The sequence below is a fragment of the Trypanosoma brucei genome, chromosome 8 (genome assembly GCF_000002445.2).
Source record: "Trypanosoma brucei brucei TREU927 chromosome 8, complete sequence".
NCBI lineage: Eukaryota > Euglenozoa > Kinetoplastea > Trypanosomatida > Trypanosomatidae > Trypanosoma > Trypanosoma brucei.
The window spans coordinates 1,437,181-1,460,042 of record NC_007281.1 but is presented as its reverse complement, the minus strand read 5'-3'; the positions used below and the strand labels follow the sequence as shown (position 1 = coordinate 1,460,042).

The following is a 22,862-nucleotide window of genomic DNA, read 5'->3' as shown; positions in this document are numbered from 1 at the left end:
TGCTATAATGCATCGTAGCCTGCGGCAACACGTTAATAAGGCTGAAAAACATGAACTTTTGAAACTTCAGAAAACGGGGTGCAAGAGAGTCGAAGGAACGCAGGGTTTAAAGAGATATTTCACTCACAAAACCAAAAGATCTCTGTGAATGCCAAACGGCACATGGCGAATATCGTTACCACTCTCAACGAATACAATTCCCTCGTCCTGCGCATTCAACGACAGCACGTTACGCTGTATGCCTTCAACATGGTATATTCCCCAGGGAAGAATTACCTCACCGGCCACGCCATGCTTCAACCAATCAACACAGGTTGCACGCGCTTTGCGCGCAACTTTCATCTCACGACTTCGGCGCACCGCGGGATGGGAACCGATGCTAGTGATTGGTACGACAGACCCGCTGCCGCAAGCGCCATAGCTTCCACTATGATCATTGTTATCCCCTTCCAACATCAGGGCTTCAACTTCCTCCATGTCGATGTCGGCTTCGTTGCAAAGATTCTTCCCCATAAGGGCAGCCATTTTCGGGCGGAGGTAGCATTCCTGCAGACGAACTGTTTCCAACTCTCTGCTCAGAACATCGTAGTTGACAGCCAGCTCATCACAAATTGTACGAATAGTTTCGTCATTGTACAGTGTGTTTTTCTCAGCCTTCTCAAGCATGGCGGCACGTAACTCCTCACTCCGTGAAATTTGCATGTATTCGTCCATCTGCTGTATTCTTCCCTCCTTGTTATCGCAGATACCTTCCAATAGGACGACGACATTACTGTTCTTTTCGACGGATTCCCTCATGTAATCAAGAACGGCGTCATAAAATTTCACCGATGCCACGTGAAGGGTGGGTATGAAGGTTATGTAAGGCGTTGGCGGTAGCGCTGAGGTGGTATTGGCTGTGACCGGCCCTGTACGGGAAGCCCGAGACGCACCGGAAGGGTGAGCATGCGACGTTGGCAGTGCTGTCACACGCGACCAACGACTACCGGCAGGCAAGACATCATCTATTGGTAAAAGGAGAAATCTAGCCCTCTGAAACATGCCCACGATATATTAACCTACGCGTAGGTGACAGCCCCTATCGGAGGTAAACAACGCGTGAACCAGTGGGGTTGCACCACTTCACCACGCAAAAAAAAAAAAAATCGCTTATGTATCGGCACGTAACGGCCTTCCCCTACAAGTATGTGGCATGACCGACAAATTGAGCCACCGCAACCCGCCGACAAGCGACCATACGCAAAACGATGAGCAAGATGGGGGAGAGAAGGACACTGTAATATTGGCACAGAGGCGGCAAAACGAGAGGGAGGTTCTCCTTGCACGCATGCACATGCATTGCCTAGCAAGTATGCAGCCATTAGACGTAAACGAGTGGTATGCGCCTGTCGAAGGGCACAACGACATGACGCACGAATTCCATTAAGTGTGCGAGCACCGGGCAAGCAACCTTGGCAGGAGGTCCCTTTCAATTCGGACACGATACTCGGCTCGCAACCCCGTGAGCTGCCGAAGAGTTGCGTAGATTGACATGGCTTCGCCCCCAGAAGCACCGACCTCCCGCCGGAGGAGTTCATGTACGACTGCTCCAACCGCGGCGTTTGTCAGCAGTCTGCCTAGTGGATTGCACATTTGCAGCAGCACAATCAGTTCAGAATATGTGTACTGCGTGAGGGATGCAATCAGTTTTGCGGAAAGCAGCTGCATGCAACGGTTCAGAGAAGGAAGAAAATTCAAAAGCTGCTCCACATCACCACAGAGATTTTCAACAGCACGGTGGAACACCGCCACGAACTGGAGCTGAGAAACTGGTGACACGTAGGCTGAAGCCGACTCGAGTAACGACAATGTCTGGTCCATCAACTCCCTAATCACATTGAGGAGGTCATTTCGACGCTGATGAGCAAAATGTCGCTCGCCAACACCGCGACCCGCGGTCCACTCCTCCTGCGGCATCTCACATGCACTGTCACCGATGGCGACTCCTCCACTAGACGCCGGGCAGAGTGAAACGATGTTGGTCAAGTACACTGCAAAAATGCTAAGCATTTCGCTTGGTGTGAAGTCTGTGGCTAGGTAAACGACTCTCTCCCCAACAGCTTGGCAGAAGATAAAATCGCTCCCAACAGCCGAGAACATCATAGCCATCGAACTCGCACATGTCTCATTCAAGCGAGACGTAAACAAACGAACTGCCTCCTTCTCTGTGATGGCATCCAAAATACCAAGGAGCCTCATTGAGGTGCAGGCAACAGCGATGTCCATCACGCCCAAAGTAGTCATCCCCAAAACCACAACTTCTTTTGTATCCTTAAAAAACAGATCAAACTCACGGTTCTCCCCCGGAAGGCAACAAGCGCCAAGTGTGTCCATTATCTCAACACACTGCGCTGCGCTAAGTGCACGGTTAGAAACCATCGGTCCAATCATTTGGACCAAGCCCCGCACAAGCTCGCGCGGCGTTGCCTGATCGCATGCCGCACAAACGTGGATACACTCATCTACTGTGAGATTCGATATTTCATCGACAAGACGGCGGGCCACGCAGAAATGCAACTCGCCCGTCTGCTTTCGCAGTGATGGAAGCGAAGTAAAGAGGTGAAAGAGTTCCGCAGCACCCAGCTCATCAAGCTTCAGCAACAGCTCTTGAAGGATGCGATTCATTTGAGCCGCGTCCCAAAAACCGAAGAAAGAGCCACATTCAACATAAGCAACCAGGTCTTCGGGTCGTGCATGCCGGATGTCACAAGATTTCCCGGAAAAGTACTTGTACTCGCCCCGCAGTAGGCTCTTCTCGTTGAAGTCTTTCGTGTCCAGATATCGTGACTTCACACGCACCATCCGACGCGCAACGTCAGCGATTGGAAGGGGCCGCTCTGACAACAGATAATTCCGCCTAGCATGTTCAAGTTCAACCAGAGTACTCTGCCGCCAAAACACATAACCGGGCGTGCGTTTGCTATGGTGGCGCAAGGTCAGTTGGAACATTGCTCAACCTTTGAGCACAGATTTTTCCACTTAATTTTTTCCATTCGTGCGAATGTTGGTGGCAAGGAAGGGAAACAGCACAACAAGAGTAAAGGTATAGTGAAGCCAATTAACATGACACTTACAAAAATCTTTCAACATCGCCCCAGAGTTTTTTTTGTTCTGCGGAAAAGCCTGATATTACCCGGTACATGCCCGAACAGAAGGTGCCCATCCTCTCCCGCCAAACGCCAGTCGAAGTCAGCAAGGTCGTAAGAAAGCAAAAAAGAAAAGAGCGCCCAACAAGGGAGTTTCGTGTATAACGCAAAAACTCAGGGTTTCAAAGGACGTTCGGCACCTTCCGTAGCATCTGCATATCAACCGATGTCAACCCTATTGCCAACTAACAGCCAACTCACACACTGTCCACATGACCGAGGGAAACATGGCAAAGGCACCAACTTTGCGGCTTGTATAAACTAACGCCCAACGTCCCCGGACGGACGCTGATGGGGAGCTAGGGAAGGAATGCCCCCCCCCATGTCCACTTACCAACAACTGATACCCAGAACGTCAAACCACTCGCAGCTCACGCTACGTGGTTGCATCTTCACATCTTACGCTTCGCAACGCCACATGCAGGCACACTCGCGCCTACAGGAAGTTCCGAACAACTTTCATAAAAACAATGTCGCACCACAAACGAAATGCATTCTCACCAACTCGTCCGCCACAACTGACCATCAGATCCATAAGGTGGCAATTTCCGTGGTATCCTCCGGCCTGAAGTCATTTTGAAGTTGTCCTTTGGGTCTATGAGCAGCAAGGCCACCACCAGGAACAAAAAGAGTAGAAGGGAATGTAACATTGACATGTCAAAGTTAAGTAGAGCAAAAGGGGGGAAGGTAGATACATAGACACGATACACGCCCGTGTAGAAGGGATCCAAGTCATCCCACAAGCAAATATTTGTACATACTATATATGCTGTTGGTTGAGCTACAAAAAAGGAAGAAACGCAAAAAGATTGGGTATCCCTTTCATCTCTAACGGAGGGTTAAACGAGCCGGCATTCCTCCACGTGTGGAAGCCAGAAGTTGTTGCTGAGATTGTGTGCTACCACTCGTACCGAAGAACTGCATGCAAAAGACGCACAACTCCTCTCTTTTGTACAACTGCGAGGGGGGAGGCATGCGGTCACCGCGCCTTACGTCTAACCCCCATTTTTTCCGAAGTTCCAGTATAGATTTGTGAGTGATAGCTCCAGGCAGTTCGTTGACATGAAACACATGCAGACAAAGAGCGCACTTCTTGCGCTTTTGGAGTCCTTGCTTCACGCGAAGCTGCAACATCTCCGGAGTATACTGTTCTTCATTGGGTCTGGCGGGCATTTTCAATACGAGCAATCGTGTTCACTTGGGGAGGAAAGTCGAAGAAACGCGTTGATTGAAGAACGTCAAAATTCCTACAACTACAAAGGGAAATAACAAAAGTAAAGAATAGAAGGTGTTAGAGGCACCATTTGGCAAAGGAAATGAGGAATCCTGCAACCTAACGACCAGCATTCACATCCGTACGTAACCCTAACACTACGTCATTTTTATTAGGTTTTATACCACTGGTTCATTGTAATTCTATTAAACTTCTAGACCGACAGCAATATCGGCCTGTTCATCTATGGAAACATCCACGTTTTCATCGTCGAATTTCCTTCGTTTTCCTCCCTTTTGTCTTGACAACGACTCTCGTTTGTCCCGAGGTTTCTTTGTGCTGAAAACACCGAGTTCGACACTTTCTTTCCCTGAGCCGTTGACCACTGTGCCCTCACTCGCTAAGGGAATAACAGTGGAATCTCTGAAGTCAGGAAACCCCTTTTCCTCTAAAATCATGTACTCTGTCGAACTAAAGCAGAATAATGATCGGGCACATCGCAACGACACTTCAAATCCCAGAAATGATTCAGATCCCTGTAAAATACCAGAAGAAGACGCGAACTCGATTTCCTTCCGTTCGTCAAAAAACTTGGCAGAAGGGGGATTAAAAAACAAATAAATAACTTCGTCACATGCCTCATACAACCCACGGTGTGTTTCGCTACCATTGGTCAAAATATCCCTCATGGTAATAAGGAAGGATGCACTAAACAATGTGGTAACACAACCTTCGGCCATAAAGGAGCGAATCAAAAATTCCAACCCCTCGTTTACATCCGAATCGTTCGCTCTCCAGTGACAAAGTGACGAAAGCAATACAGAAACATTTTGTCCGGTGGAAAGGCGCTTGAAGTATTGACGCATGTTCACTTCCCTTTCGCCATTGTGAGTCGAGTTAACCCAACTTTCACCTGCAACGGATCGGTCTCCGGCGCATAACTCCTCAACTCTGCCGCTGCCCTCAGGCACTTCATTCATCGAAATAACATTTGAAGATATTTGCAATGACGAAATAGTTGATGGGTCGGTTATCTCTCCATTAGCGATTGGCCGATCTTTAACTGCTTCGGACGAAACATGAGGGTCACACTCAACAATTGGCATATCTGCTTCATTAAAACATATGCCTACATTGTCCTCCGTCTCATGAACAACGAATTTGCTCGCTTTCTTCTTCCTTCGTGGAAATAACAAACGGCCGCCGAAACTACATTTCTCCATAAGTCGCAACACGGAGTAAAGCAGTAATACTAGCACACTGGCACGGTATGGAGAAATGGGCTTGGTTGACGTCTTCGATATGGTATCGAACACCAACTGGACATATTCCTCCTTGTAAAGTACTGAAGAGACTAAAGCATGCGCGGCGCCAATCACATGAGGGTCCTCCACTATGTCGCCGTCCACCAGGTGGTTCAGAGTCATAAAAAGTTCGGCAAGATAGTTCGCCACAGTCCATACGCCGAACCGCCGCCTCAAATCTGGAGACATTAAAAGTACACGCAGCAGCTCAAAGCCGCTAAATATGTGCTCAAGAGTTATTACACTTGAAATGCACTTCCACTGCTGATTAAAAAACTGAGAAGGCTCATCATCGATTCCCTCTTTTTTCAAACGAACAGCTTCCCTGGTGTAACGTAGTAATGAGGTACACATTTCCAGGTAATTTAGAACTTGTTGCATCGACTCGTATACACTTTTCTCGAACTCTGACGGAAGTTCAACATCCTCCCCAGACGATTTGCGTCCCGCTATGAACTCTTTCCGTTCACACACAGCGTCTCTAAAGGAGGCAATCGATTTAGCCAGACGATCCCAAACCATAATGCTTAAGGGTTCAAATCCATAGCATATAAACGAGAGACATTGTTCTGCCAACTGAATTTTCGTCGGTAGAGAAAGGTTACATATGATGGAAGCATCGTCAGACGTTCCTTTTACATAACGGCCTCTTTTTTTTGAGTCAATTTCACGGACCTTTTCAATAGGATCTTTTGTTCGATAACCTAGAAGTGTTGACGTGTATCCAATCACACCTCCCTCTCCCTGCAGATGTGAAGATGTACCACGCACAAGCAAACCATTGGAACTCACGGCACCATTCCTGCTTCTTGCAACATGTCTCCATTTCTTCGACTCAGACGTAAATTCCCGAAACCGCTTGGAATTTTCTGCCAGAGAAGCTAACTGCTGGGATGACCCCTGACGGAATTTCGAGGTAAATATTAGTTTTGCAAGTTCAGCCGATTGCGCACAGCGAAGTATTGCAGACATCGCGGTAATGATGTGGGTGTTCCACTTCCATAACTGGTCATCACTTTCAAGTATTTCGACAATCCGCGCGCTGTATTGATCATCAACGTTAAGGTGGTTTGAAACTCGACCAAACCTCTCAGAATTAGTGGATCCCGTATCGCTTGATTCCTCCCCAGAGTTGCTTTCCCCAGACAAATCCACCGCATCTTCCTCATCTGTGTCACCATCAAGAACAATCACGCCAGAGCGTTCTGTATTACTCGTACCGGCTGAGGGAGATATGGGATCGACCGCTACATCATTGCTATCTTTGTTATTTCTATGTTCATACCGAGCATAATTCTGATTCAGTACCACAAGAAACAGCTCGATCCCATGGTTTCGGCCAAAGGCACCGATAACTTGCGCAACACTTTCTCTTGGACCCGTAAAAAACAGAGCAATCATCTTTAGCACAATTTCAAGAAGAATAGAGTCTTCTTTTCGGGCTTCACCTTTGGAGCGCTTCTCCGTGACCGGAACAATACACTGAATCAAGAGCCAGAAAAAGTCATCTGTTCCACACCGCTCGATTAGACGACGAACATAATCTAGCTGACGTGGTACCTCATGAGAACACGGTATAATAGGTAGAAGCATTACTGCGAGAAGCTTTAGCAGTTGTGGCAAAAGCGAAGTCGCAAAGTTCATCCCGTGAGCCAGTAATAACGGAACAACAAGATTTTCCATAACCATCATTTCGCTTATAAACATAAAATCGTACCTGGTAAGATTATGTGTGTCTATTGAGCTCCCCACATTTTCAGATATAGCCTCTTCGTCCATCTCGCTCTCATCAGCGTCACCGTACTGCCTCTGCTTTAACATTTCTATTGACTTTTCAACACGTGCGATTTCTCGAAGAACGCGATTACGAAGCAGTTTCGCTGCAGAACAAACCTCATCCACCTTGGTCGAACTTGGTGCTAGGTCCAAGGGAATATTCAGGGTATGAATCGCAGCCAATATATGTCTTTTTACCGCCTCCGAAGACATTAACTGTGTCTAAAAATGTAAATCCACAACCCAGTGCAGAGTGAGTGCAAGATATAAAAAGTCGTTGGCCACAACAGTGAAGAAACAACCAACCATCCAAGTAGTCCACTCAGTAAAATATAAAGTCGTGCTCAAACAAAACTAATATGAATTTTAATATGTGTACACTGACATCGCGGCAAAAAAATTAAAAAAGCAACATAAGAAATAAAAAAACACAATCGTCCCTCTGTCACATCGCCACCGCAACTCATCTATTCATTTTTTAACCAAAATAGAAATGAAAGTTAAAGATACAATGAAAAAACTTAATCACTCTTCCGCGATGTTGCATGTAAGAATAAATGGACGGAAACCTTCACAAACAAAATCAGTGAAGAAATCGGATCTCCAACGCTGCATCATACTCCACACATATGTTCAGCCAAATATGTCCACAAGCTAAATCTGAAAAAAAAAATGTACGGTACGGTGTATTTAAGGGAGAGATAGAGAAGGTTTCATCTACGGTGTATACTTTCTTCGACAGCAAATTAGTTTACACAACCAAATACGGAATTTTTGATTCGTTTTGCCATTTCTTGGTGATCACCAGATTCAAAATATGTGTGGGCAATCGAACAAAGCACCCGACAAAATAGTAATAACAATTAAGTCGTTACAACTGTGAGAAACAAGTAGTTGCTCACACGGTCAACAAATCATAAAACATAAGGACCCCGCTCGAAACTAAGACCAACGACGCTCTTGTGCGTCACAATGCCAATGTCTTTATATCGGTATCTTGCTACTTTGAAAGACCCGTAAACTCTATAATGGGGTGGAGTCTCGTAACATAAATAAAAACAGATCTAAATATACATCCTTCATGCAACCCTTTGAAAAGAATAGGCAAGTGAACAAGAAAGCAAAAATGGTTGTCCTGGTCAAATGGCGTTAACCTCACAATATTCCGTCAAACTACATAATAACGTCATTCCCTACATTTCCTACAAGATGTGTTGATGACGCAGCAAAAAAGGTGACGCATACTCCTCTTTTTTTGGTTATTAAGCTGAAAGAGAAGCTCCATTAACCTCCACCCCGGCCGTAACGACCTTTGCAATAAACACCAACGATTTGAAATAACCCTTGTAAAGGAAACAATGGCAGTTAGCCGACAATGCACAACATCCCTGCATCACAAGAGTAATGATTAGAGAAAAACAACAATCATCATATGGTTCACAACCACACCCAATAATTCAAGACAAACAAATGCATTTGTCCATCACGATAAAAACTAAATACGCTTACATTCCACTAAAGCCGCATTGTACATATCTCCCGGAGACGTCCAACAAATTTACTTTCCAGATCAACCTCCGTGTAAGATGCCAACGAGGAAACCCCCCGAACAGATAGTAAGCAAAGTGCGTGGAAAGAGAAAAGGAATAATGTAGTTAGCCAAAACATACAGCGTCCGCATGTATCCAGTCAGCCGAATAACGAGTTGATCGCGTCAACAAATGGCAGCCCGATGGCTAAGGTCGAAGTAAATACTTATCATCGCCTTTGTGGGGTGGCCCCCTTTTTAGTTTCTGCCTTATCACCGCCGCTGGCATGCGGGCAACGTTAAGCCGACGATGCTCAACAACGGAGTCTCGCTGCATTCTCTTTCGGTCCAGTGCATCCCAGCTCTTGGCATTAGAAGCAGCGGTTCCGCTCATCAACCTCCGTCGAAACTGCTGACGCGTTAGGCGATTGAACACCTCTGCCCGGCGAGGTCCGCGCGACCCGCCTCTAAAAGAGTGCACCTGCCTCGGCACATTGTAAAAGAATTTAAACGTCATCGCTTTAAATACCTAAAGCACGATGGGTAAACCCAGACGGAAAGCGGACAAGAATTCATTGCACAAGCATAGCCCGAATAAAACATGCGCCGCAACAGTTGGGAAAAAAGGAAGCAAACAAACCTCTCCCATGTTTAGAAAAATATAGGCACGCTTGCCCTCAGCGTCAAACACAAAAAGGTTGCCAGATCAGGCAGCAGTACGCCGCAACGCGATTTCTCACGCGCCCCCAAGACACCATCAATGTGAGACCCGCAAACTACCGCAAGTGAAATCATAAACACCACCCGCCGGCACACGATATACCTAGTGCCAAAAGGGGCATCACGTGGTCAACGACAGCCGCTTTACCAATGGGAGGGGCAACGGACCGCTCCACGGCTCAAAGCTTACGCAGATCCACTCAACGCGTACAACCTGGTAAAAATTAACGATACCAAGCGCCACGAACCATCATTTCCTCGTGGAAGGGACTCAACCCCAGCCGTGGTCACGTCTAGTCACTCCAGTCCTCACCAAAGGGCACTCCTCGGAGGCCGGACCGGCGAATTGGGGCAGAGCAGAGTATGTGCGGCGCCGCTCGCGAGGGTCAGCAACGTAGTTACACATGCACACACACACCTCCCACCACAGCTTTCAGCACCATAAGGCGAAAACCGTTCTCTAGCAAAGCTATTCTCTAGATCGAAGGTGGTTCCCCGTTCACTCCATCGGGAAAGGAAAAAAAAAAAACAGCCCGTCAGGGGGGCGATGATGGACTGAAGGCAGTGCCACAGGGATGATAAGTGGGAAAGTAGGCGTGGAGGCAGTGACAATCCCCACCCCAAAACAATCTTCCAGTGGAACCTATTATGCGCGGTGAGCTTTATGAGAATCACAGGGCCGGCATGCGGTAGACCGTCACCGCCAGAAGCATCACCCCGATAGCGCTACCGGCTTCACAAATTCCCCGGACTGGATAGCAATGGAACGGAACAAGGCAGTGGTTTTACGTGGCTGCGAAATGCACTCAAAACAGCATTCTAGGGAAAGCTGGACCGACTGGAGACCTACCACACGAACACAGCCTGGTGCGAAGGGGGACCGGGAGCCGACTAGCACCTTAGCGTGAGAAGTCACCTGCCCCTGGGTCTGGACACCCCGAGCCTCCAAGTGTGAGGGGTGAAACGAGCCGCACGGCCGCATTGGAATAACAGCTCTGCTAAGACGTGGAGGTTTCACGGTTCTCCTCAAAGCACTTGGACTGCGGTGGTGAGAGGACGATGTTATCAATTAAAAGGACATAACATCGGAAATCGGAAGTGGGCCAACACTTTCTGTTTTCTACCTGTTTTAAGGCGTAAAACCTCACACCCACTTCATCCTTTCCACTAGAGAAGGGTGGGTCCACACCCGCAGGTATGTGAATACGTTTACGTTTCTTTGTAATTATACACAATCAGCTATCAAAAAAAAAAAAGAAAAATAGTTTTTTAGATAGCAGGATGTACTTTCACCTATTTACTCTGTAAGAGGTTATTTTACGAAGCCTGTGATTGCACATAAACCGCTTCCCCCAGAAACGGAATAGAAATTTACCTAAGCGGCTGCATGTGAAGCGCCTTTTCCAAGGCAGCACCAGTTCGTTCGCCGTGTTTCAAAAAAGTACACACTTTCCAGATGGATAGCAAGCTGGCTCCACGTGCTTTTCTCGTGAAACTGGGATGCTACCGGCGTTGTGGTCCCTGCTGTGGGTCAAAAGAATGGAACAGTATTGTGCTGGGGCGAAAAAAAGAGACTCAGACCCAGCAAAGCATCGTTCCAACCTGCCCCAACGAGGGTTTTCTATCCTCCCTTAATTTTATGCAGAGATTTTGAGCCAAACCCAACCCTTAGTGCCTAAAGAGCTCAGTGAAATGCCGGCGGCCTTTTCAGCGCCGAAGAGATTTGTCCTCGTAGGTATATCCAGAGGGTTGGAGTAACCTTTTGCACCCTTAGAGGGGTCAAATCGGCAAAAATTAAAAATAATAATAATAAAAATAATAATAAAAATAATTGGAAAATAACATGGGAAGAGCTACTGCAACTGATAAAGAAGCGATAATTGTGTTTTTGTTTTTACTGAAAACCGAGGTTCAAGGGTTTTAGGCCTTCGTATCGTTAATCTTTTATCCTGGACCCCGAAGGTGCAGTGAGTCCCCAGTGCGCACGCCATGCGGGTGATACCCTTTTTTTCTCTACCGGTACTCTATAAAGCGTCTTTGAAACAATCGTCATCAAACCCCCAGCTTCCACCTTTGCTGCGTATCTCTCCGTTCTGCCTTTTCCGAGCCCAACGGTTTGAGGGCCATAATACCGGTAAACAAACTATCCCTGAGTCCAGGGATCTTATTCGGTTTCGCGCTCACCCATTCTGTTGCCCCGGAGAATAGGGTCTTGCAAAACAACGAATCCCGCAGCGTGCCGTGCGTCGCCTGGCACCGTCGGCCTGCACACTGTGCATTCTGGACATTTTTGTTCCGTGTGGCGAGAAGTTGCCTATCTACCATATCGAGTGTGATAAGCACTCCGAAACACCCTAGCGTTCGAACGCCACAGTTGCGCTGCACCTGGCCAAATGCCCTAACATAGTCTATAAACGCTGCTACGCTTCGGGTGCGTTTCTCCACTGCCTCGATTGCGCTCTGTACCTCTAAAACAGAGCTAGTGCTGCGTCCCCCTGTCGGAAACCTGACCGTCGTAGCTGTGTCGCTCTCGAACCCAGTTTTTAGGCCCCTTAAGCTGTGCTCTCTCGATGAATTCACACACAGCACCCGTTGGTTCCAGCAGCCCAGATTGTTCAACGTCTTTAGCTGATTCTTTTGTTCGAGAGTGGTGGAATGATGTTCCACACACACACACACACACACACACACACACACACACACAGTGATCAGAAAGGGTGCCTCATCTTCGGAAGAAGCTGCAGAGTTGAAGTAAACATCACCTTTGATCTCTCGTAGTTAATTTCTTCCCCACTACCGTTTTCCATGACAATGATTATTTTACCGCATTTATCAGTTTAGCAGCGATAAACAGTTTTAAAAAGAGGCTCTTTGGCCAACAGGTGCTCTTCAATTCAGTTGTTGGACTTCTTGTAGACTGATTCGCTTACATATTCATTAAGATCTGCGACTTCGCTCCCCTTTTCTTTCGGTGGGTTCCTCTTCCATTATTAGGGTAGGAATCTATAATAATGGTGCTGTGAATAATTCTTTCAATAAGGTACGAAGTTTTTCTTTGTCTCATCCATTAGCAGTTTTGAAGTGCATCTTCCTGCATGTCCTCACAGCTGTTATATTCAACACCCTCCTTTCTCTAATGAAGGAGGAACAACATTTTCTTCCTATGAATTGTTTTTTGGTGCTGTCTAATCCACTACAGATGTAATGGCATCATTGATGTTTTCAACTGCCATCGACACGTGTTTTTACCTATTTACCGAGTTCTGGCACACAATGTTTTGGAAAATTTGGACAATCCACAATTTTCTTCATATCCCTTTATAATGCTACATTGAGCAATATCCAACTACAATAACCGCAAAAGTTTCGCATCGCTTTCCAAAATGTTACATTGCTGTGCGTAAAACAGGTAACTTCTATTGAAAGCAGTGCGCCTCCGAATGCTGTATATCAAATTGGGGTTTCATTGTTGGTAACTGTTAAACTCTTCTACAGCTATCAATTCAACGTCAGCTTCATCACCGTTCTCCTCTGCGATGCGGATGTCTCAAGCAAAATAGTGCTGTTTTACGTCAGCTCCGACGGCTACTGAATCTTGATCCTCGCTTTTAATTGCTACAACCTTTACATGCTTACATTAGAGTTATTGGGAAGGCAGGCAAATGCCACACCGAGCTGTTCACCATTTTCAGGCGTCACCGTAATGGTTATGCTTTCTAAGACTATAATAATTTTTTGGAGCGTCAATTACTCATATCTTGTTTCGAATGAATATTGATACGCTGTTACTCTTCATTTTACAGCAAGGCAACACTATGTATTGATAATGGGCGCAAGCCTTCATTCTGCCTTCCTCAACCTTCATGAGCGTCTATTAAGGAAGGCGAAAGGCCGCCGTGTCCCCATGAGGCGCTTTCAAGAGAAGCAACCTTTTTATGACTGAGAGACCTCACATTTCGTTAATCTCCATAGAGAATGGGATGAGGAATCTGTTCTGCATCCTTGTTAAGGAGAAATAAGATTCAATTGACACCGAAAGCAAGTGAAAGTTTGTATTTTCAGGCGCCATCACTCAGAAAACACACTTTCTTCCCGGAGTCCCAGTAGTGTTGCGCATGATCGCTCACATTTCCATTTCTGGATTTCCAACTTCGCCCTGAAATCACGAATGGAGGTTCGGCTCTTCTCTTCCCCTCCAGCGGGGCGCCAACTTGCCACACCACGTTAGGATAGTCGGCCTCTTGGGTGTTTGAGGACGTCCCCAATGATATATCTGACGGGGGTTGCCGGTGCGCGCCATCCAGCCTCACACGAGCCATCCTCAGCGCCAGCAGTTTTTAGACATTGTGGGCCGGCTGGCTGGCAGATGTGAAAGGCGGTGTCGACATGCCGAGGGCCCCTGACAGACCAGGTCCTGAGGATGTGTTTTTACAGGGAACGGTCAGTGCCTCGCCTGCCCTACTCCAAAATGGAGAAAAACCGTCTGGAAGGAAAACGACAAACAAGTTGTTCCTGCACTTTTGGACAACAAATAATACGTTCACAGAAAAAAAAAAGAGAGGCTAATCTACATGTTGAAGTTGAGGAAAACTTACCTTCGCTATCCGTTTGTATTAAAAAATTAAGGAGGATAGCATATAATAATTTATTCAGTAGGGCCTAGTCACTCCCGTCGCAGGACCCACCCCCCTAAAAAAAAATAATAATAATGTTTTCTTTTTTTAAAAAAAACCTTTTCTTCATGGTTTTGTTAGAACTGCATCATAACGAGGCGGCGGTTGTGGGGAACCGCAGGGTGCCAAAATATTTCGTCACTGCAATTGTACGGTTCAAGATGCCTATGGCACGATCGGATGTGCCCATGGGAAAACGGAGAATTATTGTGACCCACGGAGTCCACGCACCGTAAGACAGCTCGGCCCAGGCACAGTCAACCGTTTTGCGCACTTGTAGAACATGGCCATTTCTCTGCTCCCCTCAATAAAAAAAGAGAAGTATGGGATCCCACCGCCTTAATGAAGTAGCTGGCGTCACGATGGCTTATTTCGAGGTGAGGATTAGCCCCCCGGCGTCTCCGGCCGCCTCTCAGCGCTAGTACCTGGCTCTTTTACGGGACGGCCGCCTTCTTCCAATGGGGCGAAAGTTCTAAGATGCGCTGTTGAGGCACCCGCAACACGTTGGAGGAGACGTACGCTACATGCATGCTAGGGGGGAGTTGTTGAGATGTAGAGGGCGGTTTCCCAGCTAATGCCTGAAGTGTCTTTGGGGTGTGTGGACGGGGAGCCTTCAAGGGCCGCTGGTGCCTCTTCGAAAGGCCTGGTGTAACTTTGCTTCGGTCCAAGCAAAGGATGACTAGGGTCCCCGGGCTGATGATCTATTTCTTGTTGTAGCGTTGCCGTTTTCCCATAGTTAGTGGAGGTGTAAGCTTGTACCGTTGAAGATGCTAATCAACAGAGAATGCGAAAAGGCCGAGCTGTCTGTCACCGTTCGACGTACCGACGGTTGATGGTAGATGGAACGTGGGGGCAGGGCGTCGGTACAAATGCTTGCGTATTGCTTTGGTTTGATTCGAAGTATTTCCGCTCTTTCGATCGAAGGGGGCTGCTGCCCTTAGGGTTTGCTGGTTTATTTTTTTTTATCATTGTCTTTGCTCCTGGCGGCCCGGATGTTGCCCGAGAACAGTGACTGTGAGATGTGGGTGGGACGGGCTGCGAGGGCGCCCCCATGGTTTGAGGGCTTTGAGCGAGGAGGGGTTAGCCTGTGGCTGAGCTTCTCAAAAGGGGGTGTGGTGCTGACTTTCCCCCCTTGTCGCGCAAACTGGTGTTGATGTTTCTTCACTGTTTTCGATTGATCGGGAGGGGTGGCCCTCCGTTTCCGTGTAGTAGACAAGGGGGGGGGGGGGTGGCGATGGGCACTGTGAGAGCACGGATGCGGTCACCAAGTGAAAGCGCGACGTGGTGGAGGTGGTGTTGACGGACCCCATTTGTGAACAATGAATGCGGGGAAACGGAGACAAGGGGTCCAGCAGACGAGCCGGCCGAGGGTGTCTGGTGGGCCGCTTCAATGTTTTTGGTGGCGTCGCACTACCTCACATTGTGGCAGTGCCGATCGGGGGGGGGGGGGGCTATATTTCGTCACGGGCTGTCCGTGGGACTTTGTTGTGCGCGATTGCAGATGTGGGCTTAACTTTCGTCGACTCAGGGGGATGCCTGAGTGGTGGTGCTGCTGAGGCCGGTGTTGCGCATCTAATTGCCATTATGGGTGGGTGGTGCTGAGTGTGGCTGCGACTGTTGGTAAACACAAACTAGTACTTATGTCGGATTGAGGCGCTGGCCATTATGGCGACTGCAATGTCTGCCCACCCAACTCTACTGTCTGGTAACTCTTTAAGGAAGGGGTGGCTCACCTTGGAAAGCCGTGTTCGTTTTTTTATTTTTAGCCGGACTCGAAACAGTGGCGTGGTGGCCGCATCGTGTGGAGGAGCGGTGGCACCACAGTTGACAGAGTCGAAGATATGCTGTGCTATCGTTACAGAAGTCACGGCGCCGCAAACTTAATCAACTTCAACCCTGGTACTAAGGCCGGGGTATGTTGGGCGAACGGAGTGACATGCTTAAGGACATTTTCTAAAAATCCAGTACAATTTCCACTTTTTTTTTTAAATTGAGCAACTTACTTAAACATTTCCTTCCGCAGAAGTTCCGGCATCGCATCACTGAATTTTTTTTCTTTACTGTTGGGTGGAAGTGATGATGCCCAGTTTGGTGAATTAAAACTGTACGTTGCTTGATATCAGTTTTCTGTTGTCAATCACCGTCCTTTTAGGATATGTCGCCGCGTGGCCTAAAAGTGACTACCGTTTCAGAATGTCAGAGGGGGACATCAGTTGCACTTCCATTCAATTATGTAGCTTCACTCAGAGGGGTTTCCTAGGTCGTTACCTTTTACTGTTTTTTAAAGTTGTTGGGGACCGCAATTGATGACGGTACCTCTCTGCATCCGATTTTTTTTTAAAAAATAGATACCCTTTTTTTAAATTCTTTATCTGTGGTTCGTGTAGGTTAATCGTACTATTCACATCGGGAGATGTTGAAGATGCGATTATTGATAGTAGTTCCTGTTCTTCTAGGACTTGTTTGGCAAATTTTACTTCGTGCTGAATTGGATGGTGTTTCTTTTTTTGGGATGTACATTTCAGCCAACAATTCCGGGGCTGGCTCATATGTAAGGACCAAGAAAGGAAATGCCCTTAAGGAGGGGTTTTGTTCCCTTACCATGGATGAGGTCAGTCAGAACACTGAGGGTATTACAGGCCTTCTTAACAACATAACGAGTCACCCATACTTTCGGTACTTTAAAGTAAATCTGGACAGGGAATGTCGTTACTGGGTCGCTGAGGCTAGTTGTACATGTGATTCAAATGGATGCCAGATCTGCACTTGTGATGACAGTGGAATTCCCGAAACACTAAAATACCCATACGATATGAGTGATGTTTCCACGGTTGAACGTCGTGCGGCCCCTGACAAACATGCAGCAAAAGGTTTCGAGGACGAGATCAAGCCGATCGACCCAGATAGAGATGCAACATATGTGGATCTTCTCCAAAACCCAGAGGCAAACACCGGATATTCGGGACCGAAAGCAGCGCGGGTTTGGCAGGCTGTATATAACAACTGCAATATTGACGGACTTCCAAGTAATGATACGGCTGGTGTAGAAAACAGAGAGAAGGCTTTACTTCGGCAGCTTCTAAGTGGGCTCCATACTTCTATAACCATGCATGTGGCTGCTTTCTTTTATAATGATACGAAGGGTGACTCTCCGCTGCGCAGCCTAGGTGTGCTAAATAATCCCAATATATCTTTCTATCCTAACTGTGGCATGTTCCGCCGCATCGTTAAGAATGACGAATTCATAAGGAACCTTTTTGTTGTCTACCAGTTTGTCCTTCGCGCTCTGGCGAAGACCAAACGTGCATTTCTTGCTAACTCAAGTTTGTATAACTCTGGCTTCAACGGCGCTGCTACAGATGGAGATGTGCGTCTCTACAGCAATATTGGGGAACTTTTTAGCAGCAAGCTATTCCGCGTAGCAACTTTCGACGAGCAAAAATTTTTTGAGTCTCCGGGTGCGCACCTACTGGTTCGGCAAATGAAGCGCGTGGTGCACAATGTTACAACTCTCATGGATTGCGTCACGTGTGAAAAGTGCCGCGCTTGGGGGAAGTTGGAAACAGCTGCTCTTGCCACCGCGTTGAAAATTGTCTTCGGTTCCGCTGAGAATGTGGTGGAACTAAACAGAGGAGAGAGAGTTGCCCTTATAAATTTTGCGCGGCAACTTGCCATTTCTGTTAAAAATGTTCGTTCACTAGCTGCTGTGTGCGAAAAATTCAATTACACGGCTATGAGTTGATTGTCTGCTTGCACAAAGTTGGTGGGGTAGGACGTTCAATTTAAAGCCTTATATAGTGACGAGGTGCGAAACGGGGGAGTAAATCTCTGGTGACTATTAAGAGAACACACTACCTGCACATTGAAGGGAATGACTACACTAATATCCACTTACTGGGGAACAAATCAAAAAAAAAAAAGAAAGTCAGATTTACTTTGTTAGTGATTACTTTGCGCAGTGGTGCTCTACATCGTATAAAGAGATTTTAGAGTTCGTTGCCGGTTGCTGATCAACGCATATTACTTTTTTTTTTTGCAAACCATTGTTTTGTTTCGTTTTGCTTTAATGTATTCATCATGATTTAGTTCTTTCACTCTTGGGTAATCGCTGTAAAGTCATAGTGTTTTAAGTGAGATGGAGGATTGGGTTAGCTGCCGTTCCGAAGAGCAGAAAAGATGTGGAGAAAAAGGACAATCTACCTTTGATGAGTCGGAAGAGGAGCAGTGGCGCAAGCTGAAGGAAGAGGCTATGATAGATTCAGATGATAGTGAGGGTGCTGCTGGTGATGAGGGTGCCGTCGTGCTCGCAGAGGCGAAGAGGCGCAAACCGAGAAAATCTGGGAAGGTAATTGCCACTCAGAAGTGCGCGCAGCCGCAGAATCAACATAGACACCAGCAAAAACTGACAAAGTCTTTAAGTACATATGATATGGAGAATCTCCTAAAACAATATCGCAATATCTCTGCCGAGGAGGAGGACGAAGTGGATGTGGATATCACAAAGTTTCTACAAGATGATGGAGTCGACAGCGAAGATGGTGAGGGACCTTCCGTAACTGCCACCGAGCTTTTGTCCTCTTTAATAAGCGGAAGAAGTGCTGATACTAATAAAACTGAAGAGTTGGCTGACAGTTTTCCGTTGGCAAATCTTAATGACGAGGTTTTTACTTACGAAAATGAAGCAGCTGTCAAGAAAACTCCCCGCAACAAGGAGAAACGCACCAATAAGGCTGGCGCGAACTATGTGATTAAGGAGACTGTCGTGGAGGAGTTGAACGTCGTCACGGATTTACCAGTTGAGGTACGTACTGGGTCTCAACATGCGAGCACTGACTTTTTGAACGGGTGTCCCCCCAAGGCGTTGTTTTACTGGTTTGACGCAAAAGAACAACCCCACACATTGACAGCTCCCGGAACGATACTTCTCTTTGGTAAGGTGTGCGTGAACGAGGAAGATGAGGAGTTTCGCTCATGCTGCGTGAGAATACAACATGTTCATCGGAACGTCTTTCTCCTTCCGAAAGAGGGCTCAACAGATGCTGAGGTCGTCCAGGAAATTAATGCTATTTGCCGTGGTAGTGGCATAGAGGAGCGGCGAATCAAATTTGTTGAGCGGTATTATGCCTTTGAGGAACCGGGTGTTCCTCGGGAAAAAAATCGCTGGGCGAAACTCGTTTACCCGGGCAGATACCCCCCGTTTCCAAACAAGGGAGGGTTAACACATGTCCAAGTTGTCGTCGGCGCGTCTCGCTCTCTCCTTGAACTCTTTCTCATAAAGAAGAGACTAATGGGGCCATCGTACCTCGAAATTGAGCATCTTGTTACCGCGATGGACCGTGTTTCTCACTGTAAAACAGAGTTTTTGGTGCCCTCGCCTAAAGACATAAAAGTTTACAATTCATCAAAGCCACCACCACCGTTTACGGTTGCGAGTATCCAACTTCACGCCCAGCTTGACAGCGATGGGGTGAAAAACGAAGTGATCGCTGCATCGATTGCATTGTATGGCGACGTCTCGATTGATGGAGAGAGAAAACCTAACATTACGGAGTGCTTCACTGGCGTGCGGCAATTATCACCGGATGCTCCTCTCCCATTAGATTTAGAGACTTACTGTTTGTCGAAGCGCATGCCTGGAGTGCACCGTTTTATAAACGAGAGGGCGCTGCTTACGTGGTTTGCGGAGACCCTTGCTGCGTTGGATCCCGATATTATCGTCGGACACAATATTATCGGATATACCGTCGAGACTCTCTTAAATCGCTATCAGGAGCTAAACATTGTTCGCTGGTCTACGATTGGTAGACTTGATGTCAGACGTTTTCCGCGAATACAGGGGAACAATTTCAATCTGGCCATTGAGAAAGAGGCTTGTGTTGGTCGTCTTGTCGTTGATACCTACCTTCTTGCGAGAGAGTACTATAAAAGCACGAACTACAAGTTGCTTTCGCTGAGCACGCAGATGGAAATCAAAGGTATTACGGACAACCGGGGCCACTTCGAACCGGGATCAACCGTGTTGGTTAAGGACTCAATGATGTCTTCCGAGGCTCTTTGCCCTATCCTCTTGCAGCTTCTTAATTGTGCTGTTCTTTCTTTCAACGTAGCCTCGTTCCTTGACGTCATCCCGCTTACGAAGAGGCTCACGCTGCTGGCAGGGAACTTATGGAGCCGAACGCTATATGGTGCTCGTTCGGAGAGGATTGAATATCTTCTTCTACACGCTTTTCACAACTTGAAGTTTGTAACACCTGATAAGAAAAAACGTGATTTAAAGAGAGGTCGGGAAGATGATGATGATGAAGGCAAACGGAAAACAAAGTACCAAGGTGGTATGGTTCTCGAACCAAAGAGTGGGCTTTACTCCGAGTACATTCTGCTGCTGGACTTCAATTCACTTTATCCTTCGCTGATTCAGGAATTCAATGTCTGCTATACTACCATTGACCGCGATGAGAACACTGTATCTGCCGAGGTACCGCCACCCGAGAGCCTTATTTGCCTCTCTTGTAGGGCCGCAGGTTTGCCCTCACCGTGCCTACACAAGTGCATTCTACCGAAGGTTATTCGTGGTCTTGTGGACAGCAGGAGGGAGATCAAGCGAATGATGAAGTCAGAGAGGGACCCAGGTAATCTCGCTATGCTAGAAATTAGGCAGTTGGCTCTGAAACTAACGGCAAATAGCATGTACGGATGTCTGGGATTTGAATATTCCCGTTTTTATGCACAACCCCTCGCTGAGTTGGTCACTCGACAGGGACGTCTTGCCCTTCAAAACACAGTGGAGTTGATACCACAAATTTCCCCATCAATCAGAGTCATATATGGAGACACAGATTCAGTGATGATACAAACGGGAATCAAGGATGACATTGGAAAAGTGCGTAATCTTGGATTCGAAATTAAAGGCAAAGTCAACCAGAGGTATCAGAGTCTGGAGTTGGATATAGATGGGGTTTTCCGGGCGATGTTGCTACTTAGGAAAAAGAAATATGCTGCGTTGAGCGTCGTGGACTGGCAGGGGGAGGGGAAGGTATACAAGAGGGAGGTGAAAGGATTGGATATGGTGCGAAGGGATTGGTGCCCGCTTTCCCAACATGTATCTGACGCTGTTCTAAAGAGGATATTAAATGCTGAAGGTGGCGAAGACATACTAGACTTCGTCATCAAGTACATGAAGGGCGTTGCGCAAGATGTTCGTTCTGGAAACGTCTACCCTCTTGAAGAATTTGTTATCTCGAAGAGCTTGACAAAGGAGCCGGAGTCATATCATGGCACAGGATATCCCCATGCTGTTGTCGCTCTTCGTATGAAACAGAGGAAGGAGGGCGTTCGCGTTGGTGACCTTATTCCGTACGTCATTTGTGAAGGTGATGAGCATATCGATGATAAGGCCTACCACATCGATGAAGTGCGACGCTCTGATGGACTCTCTGTTGACGTCGAATGGTATCTGTCTTCACAACTTTATCCTCCAGTGATGCGTTTGTGCGAGCATATCCAAGGTTTCGTACCGGAGCAACTTAGTGAAGCAATGTGTATTGCAAGTCATATGCGAACGGAACGCGACGTTAAGGAGGAAGACACCGCTAACGACTTCTCCCACTGTTCCATTTTCAAGAGCCGTGCACTCTCCGAATGTTTTCCAACTGCTACGGCATTACAGGTTCAATGCACACATTGCCAGTTGGTTGTCCCAGTGGACCCGCACAAATACATAAACGACATGTTTTCCAGTCGTGAAAAGCCACCTCCCACCGCACCCTTTGAGCTTTATGTGTGTTTCAACTGCGGTCGATCCCTCCCCCTTGCGTATCTAGCAAATTGTATGACGCAAATGTGTCACACGATAATCCGGCAGTTTTATTGTTCAGGCGGGAATGTTGCCTCGGTCCGTGCTCTTCGGGCGCAATTCACGTACCTTCGAGCAATGTTTGACGTCCCACAGGCCCTTAACTGCCCGTCGGCAGTGAAGAATGCACACCGTGTTCTTTCACTACGTTGCTTAGGAACTGATAGGAAACTCTATACACTGGCGGATGTCGAGAGGTTCCCCGACGTAGAGCCTGTGGATCCGTTGCTCGCATGTGCGGAGAGTTTTTACCGCAGGATAGACCATCTTTTTGTTAGTCTTGACAAGTTGTTCGATACTCCATGACAGCGAGTGGACATGGTGTGTGGACATGGTGTGTGGTCATAGATGTGACCTGTATAGGATCATAGATGCTAGGCCCTGTGGACGGTAAAATGGCGTTTTTATTCACCATACCAAAATGTTTTATCTTCCGGAACAGGTTTTATTTCTTTAAAGGGATCGGCTAGCGCTTCTGAAGCTATTACTTTCCAATAACTTGTCTTCAGTTTATATTACCCAACGATCTGGCCGGGTATAAAAACCTCCTTGTGGTAGGTATTGCAATTTTGTAAGAACTTTGGTTCGCTTCCTTCTGTTTTGTCGATTGC

The 22,862-nt window shown here is 47.1% G+C and overlaps 6 protein-coding genes across 6 annotated transcripts, besides 4 other annotated features; 2 read left to right on the top strand and 4 right to left on the bottom strand.

Moving 5' to 3' along the window:
- Window positions 1–22,862: part of a sequence feature (sequence corresponds to BAC RPCI93-4A8) that runs on past both edges of the window.
- On the bottom strand, window positions 124–1,041 carry Tb927.8.4930 (hypothetical protein, conserved; the record flags this gene model as incomplete). The annotated part of the gene is made up of 1 exon (XM_842230.1): window positions 124–1,041. One exon carries the CDS (start codon window positions 1,039–1,041, stop codon window positions 124–126), a length of 918 nt encoding a protein of 305 aa, XP_847323.1.
- Window positions 1,423–2,988, bottom strand: Tb927.8.4920 (hypothetical protein, conserved; the record flags this gene model as incomplete). The annotated part of the gene is made up of 1 exon (XM_842229.1): window positions 1,423–2,988. One exon carries the CDS (start codon window positions 2,986–2,988, stop codon window positions 1,423–1,425), a length of 1,566 nt encoding a protein of 521 aa, XP_847322.1.
- On the bottom strand, window positions 4,014–4,358 carry Tb927.8.4910 (hypothetical protein, conserved; the record flags this gene model as incomplete). Its single annotated transcript, XM_842228.1, has 1 exon — window positions 4,014–4,358. One exon carries the CDS (start codon window positions 4,356–4,358, stop codon window positions 4,014–4,016), a length of 345 nt encoding a protein of 114 aa, XP_847321.1.
- On the bottom strand, window positions 4,605–7,691 carry Tb927.8.4900 (hypothetical protein, conserved; the record flags this gene model as incomplete). Its single annotated transcript, XM_842227.1, has 1 exon — window positions 4,605–7,691. One exon carries the CDS (start codon window positions 7,689–7,691, stop codon window positions 4,605–4,607), a length of 3,087 nt encoding a protein of 1,028 aa, XP_847320.1.
- Window positions 11,522–11,558: a microsatellite.
- Window positions 12,391–12,430: a microsatellite.
- Window positions 14,417–14,457: a sequence feature (AT_rich).
- On the top strand, window positions 16,813–18,141 carry Tb927.8.4890 (endoplasmic reticulum oxidoreductin, putative; the record flags this gene model as incomplete). Its single annotated transcript, XM_842226.1, has 1 exon — window positions 16,813–18,141. One exon carries the CDS (start codon window positions 16,813–16,815, stop codon window positions 18,139–18,141), a length of 1,329 nt encoding a protein of 442 aa, XP_847319.1.
- Tb927.8.4880 (DNA polymerase alpha catalytic subunit) lies at window positions 18,535–22,557 on the top strand (the record flags this gene model as incomplete). The annotated part of the gene is made up of 1 exon (XM_842225.1): window positions 18,535–22,557. The coding sequence occupies one exon, from the start codon at window positions 18,535–18,537 to the stop codon at window positions 22,555–22,557; it is 4,023 nt and encodes a 1,340-aa protein (XP_847318.1).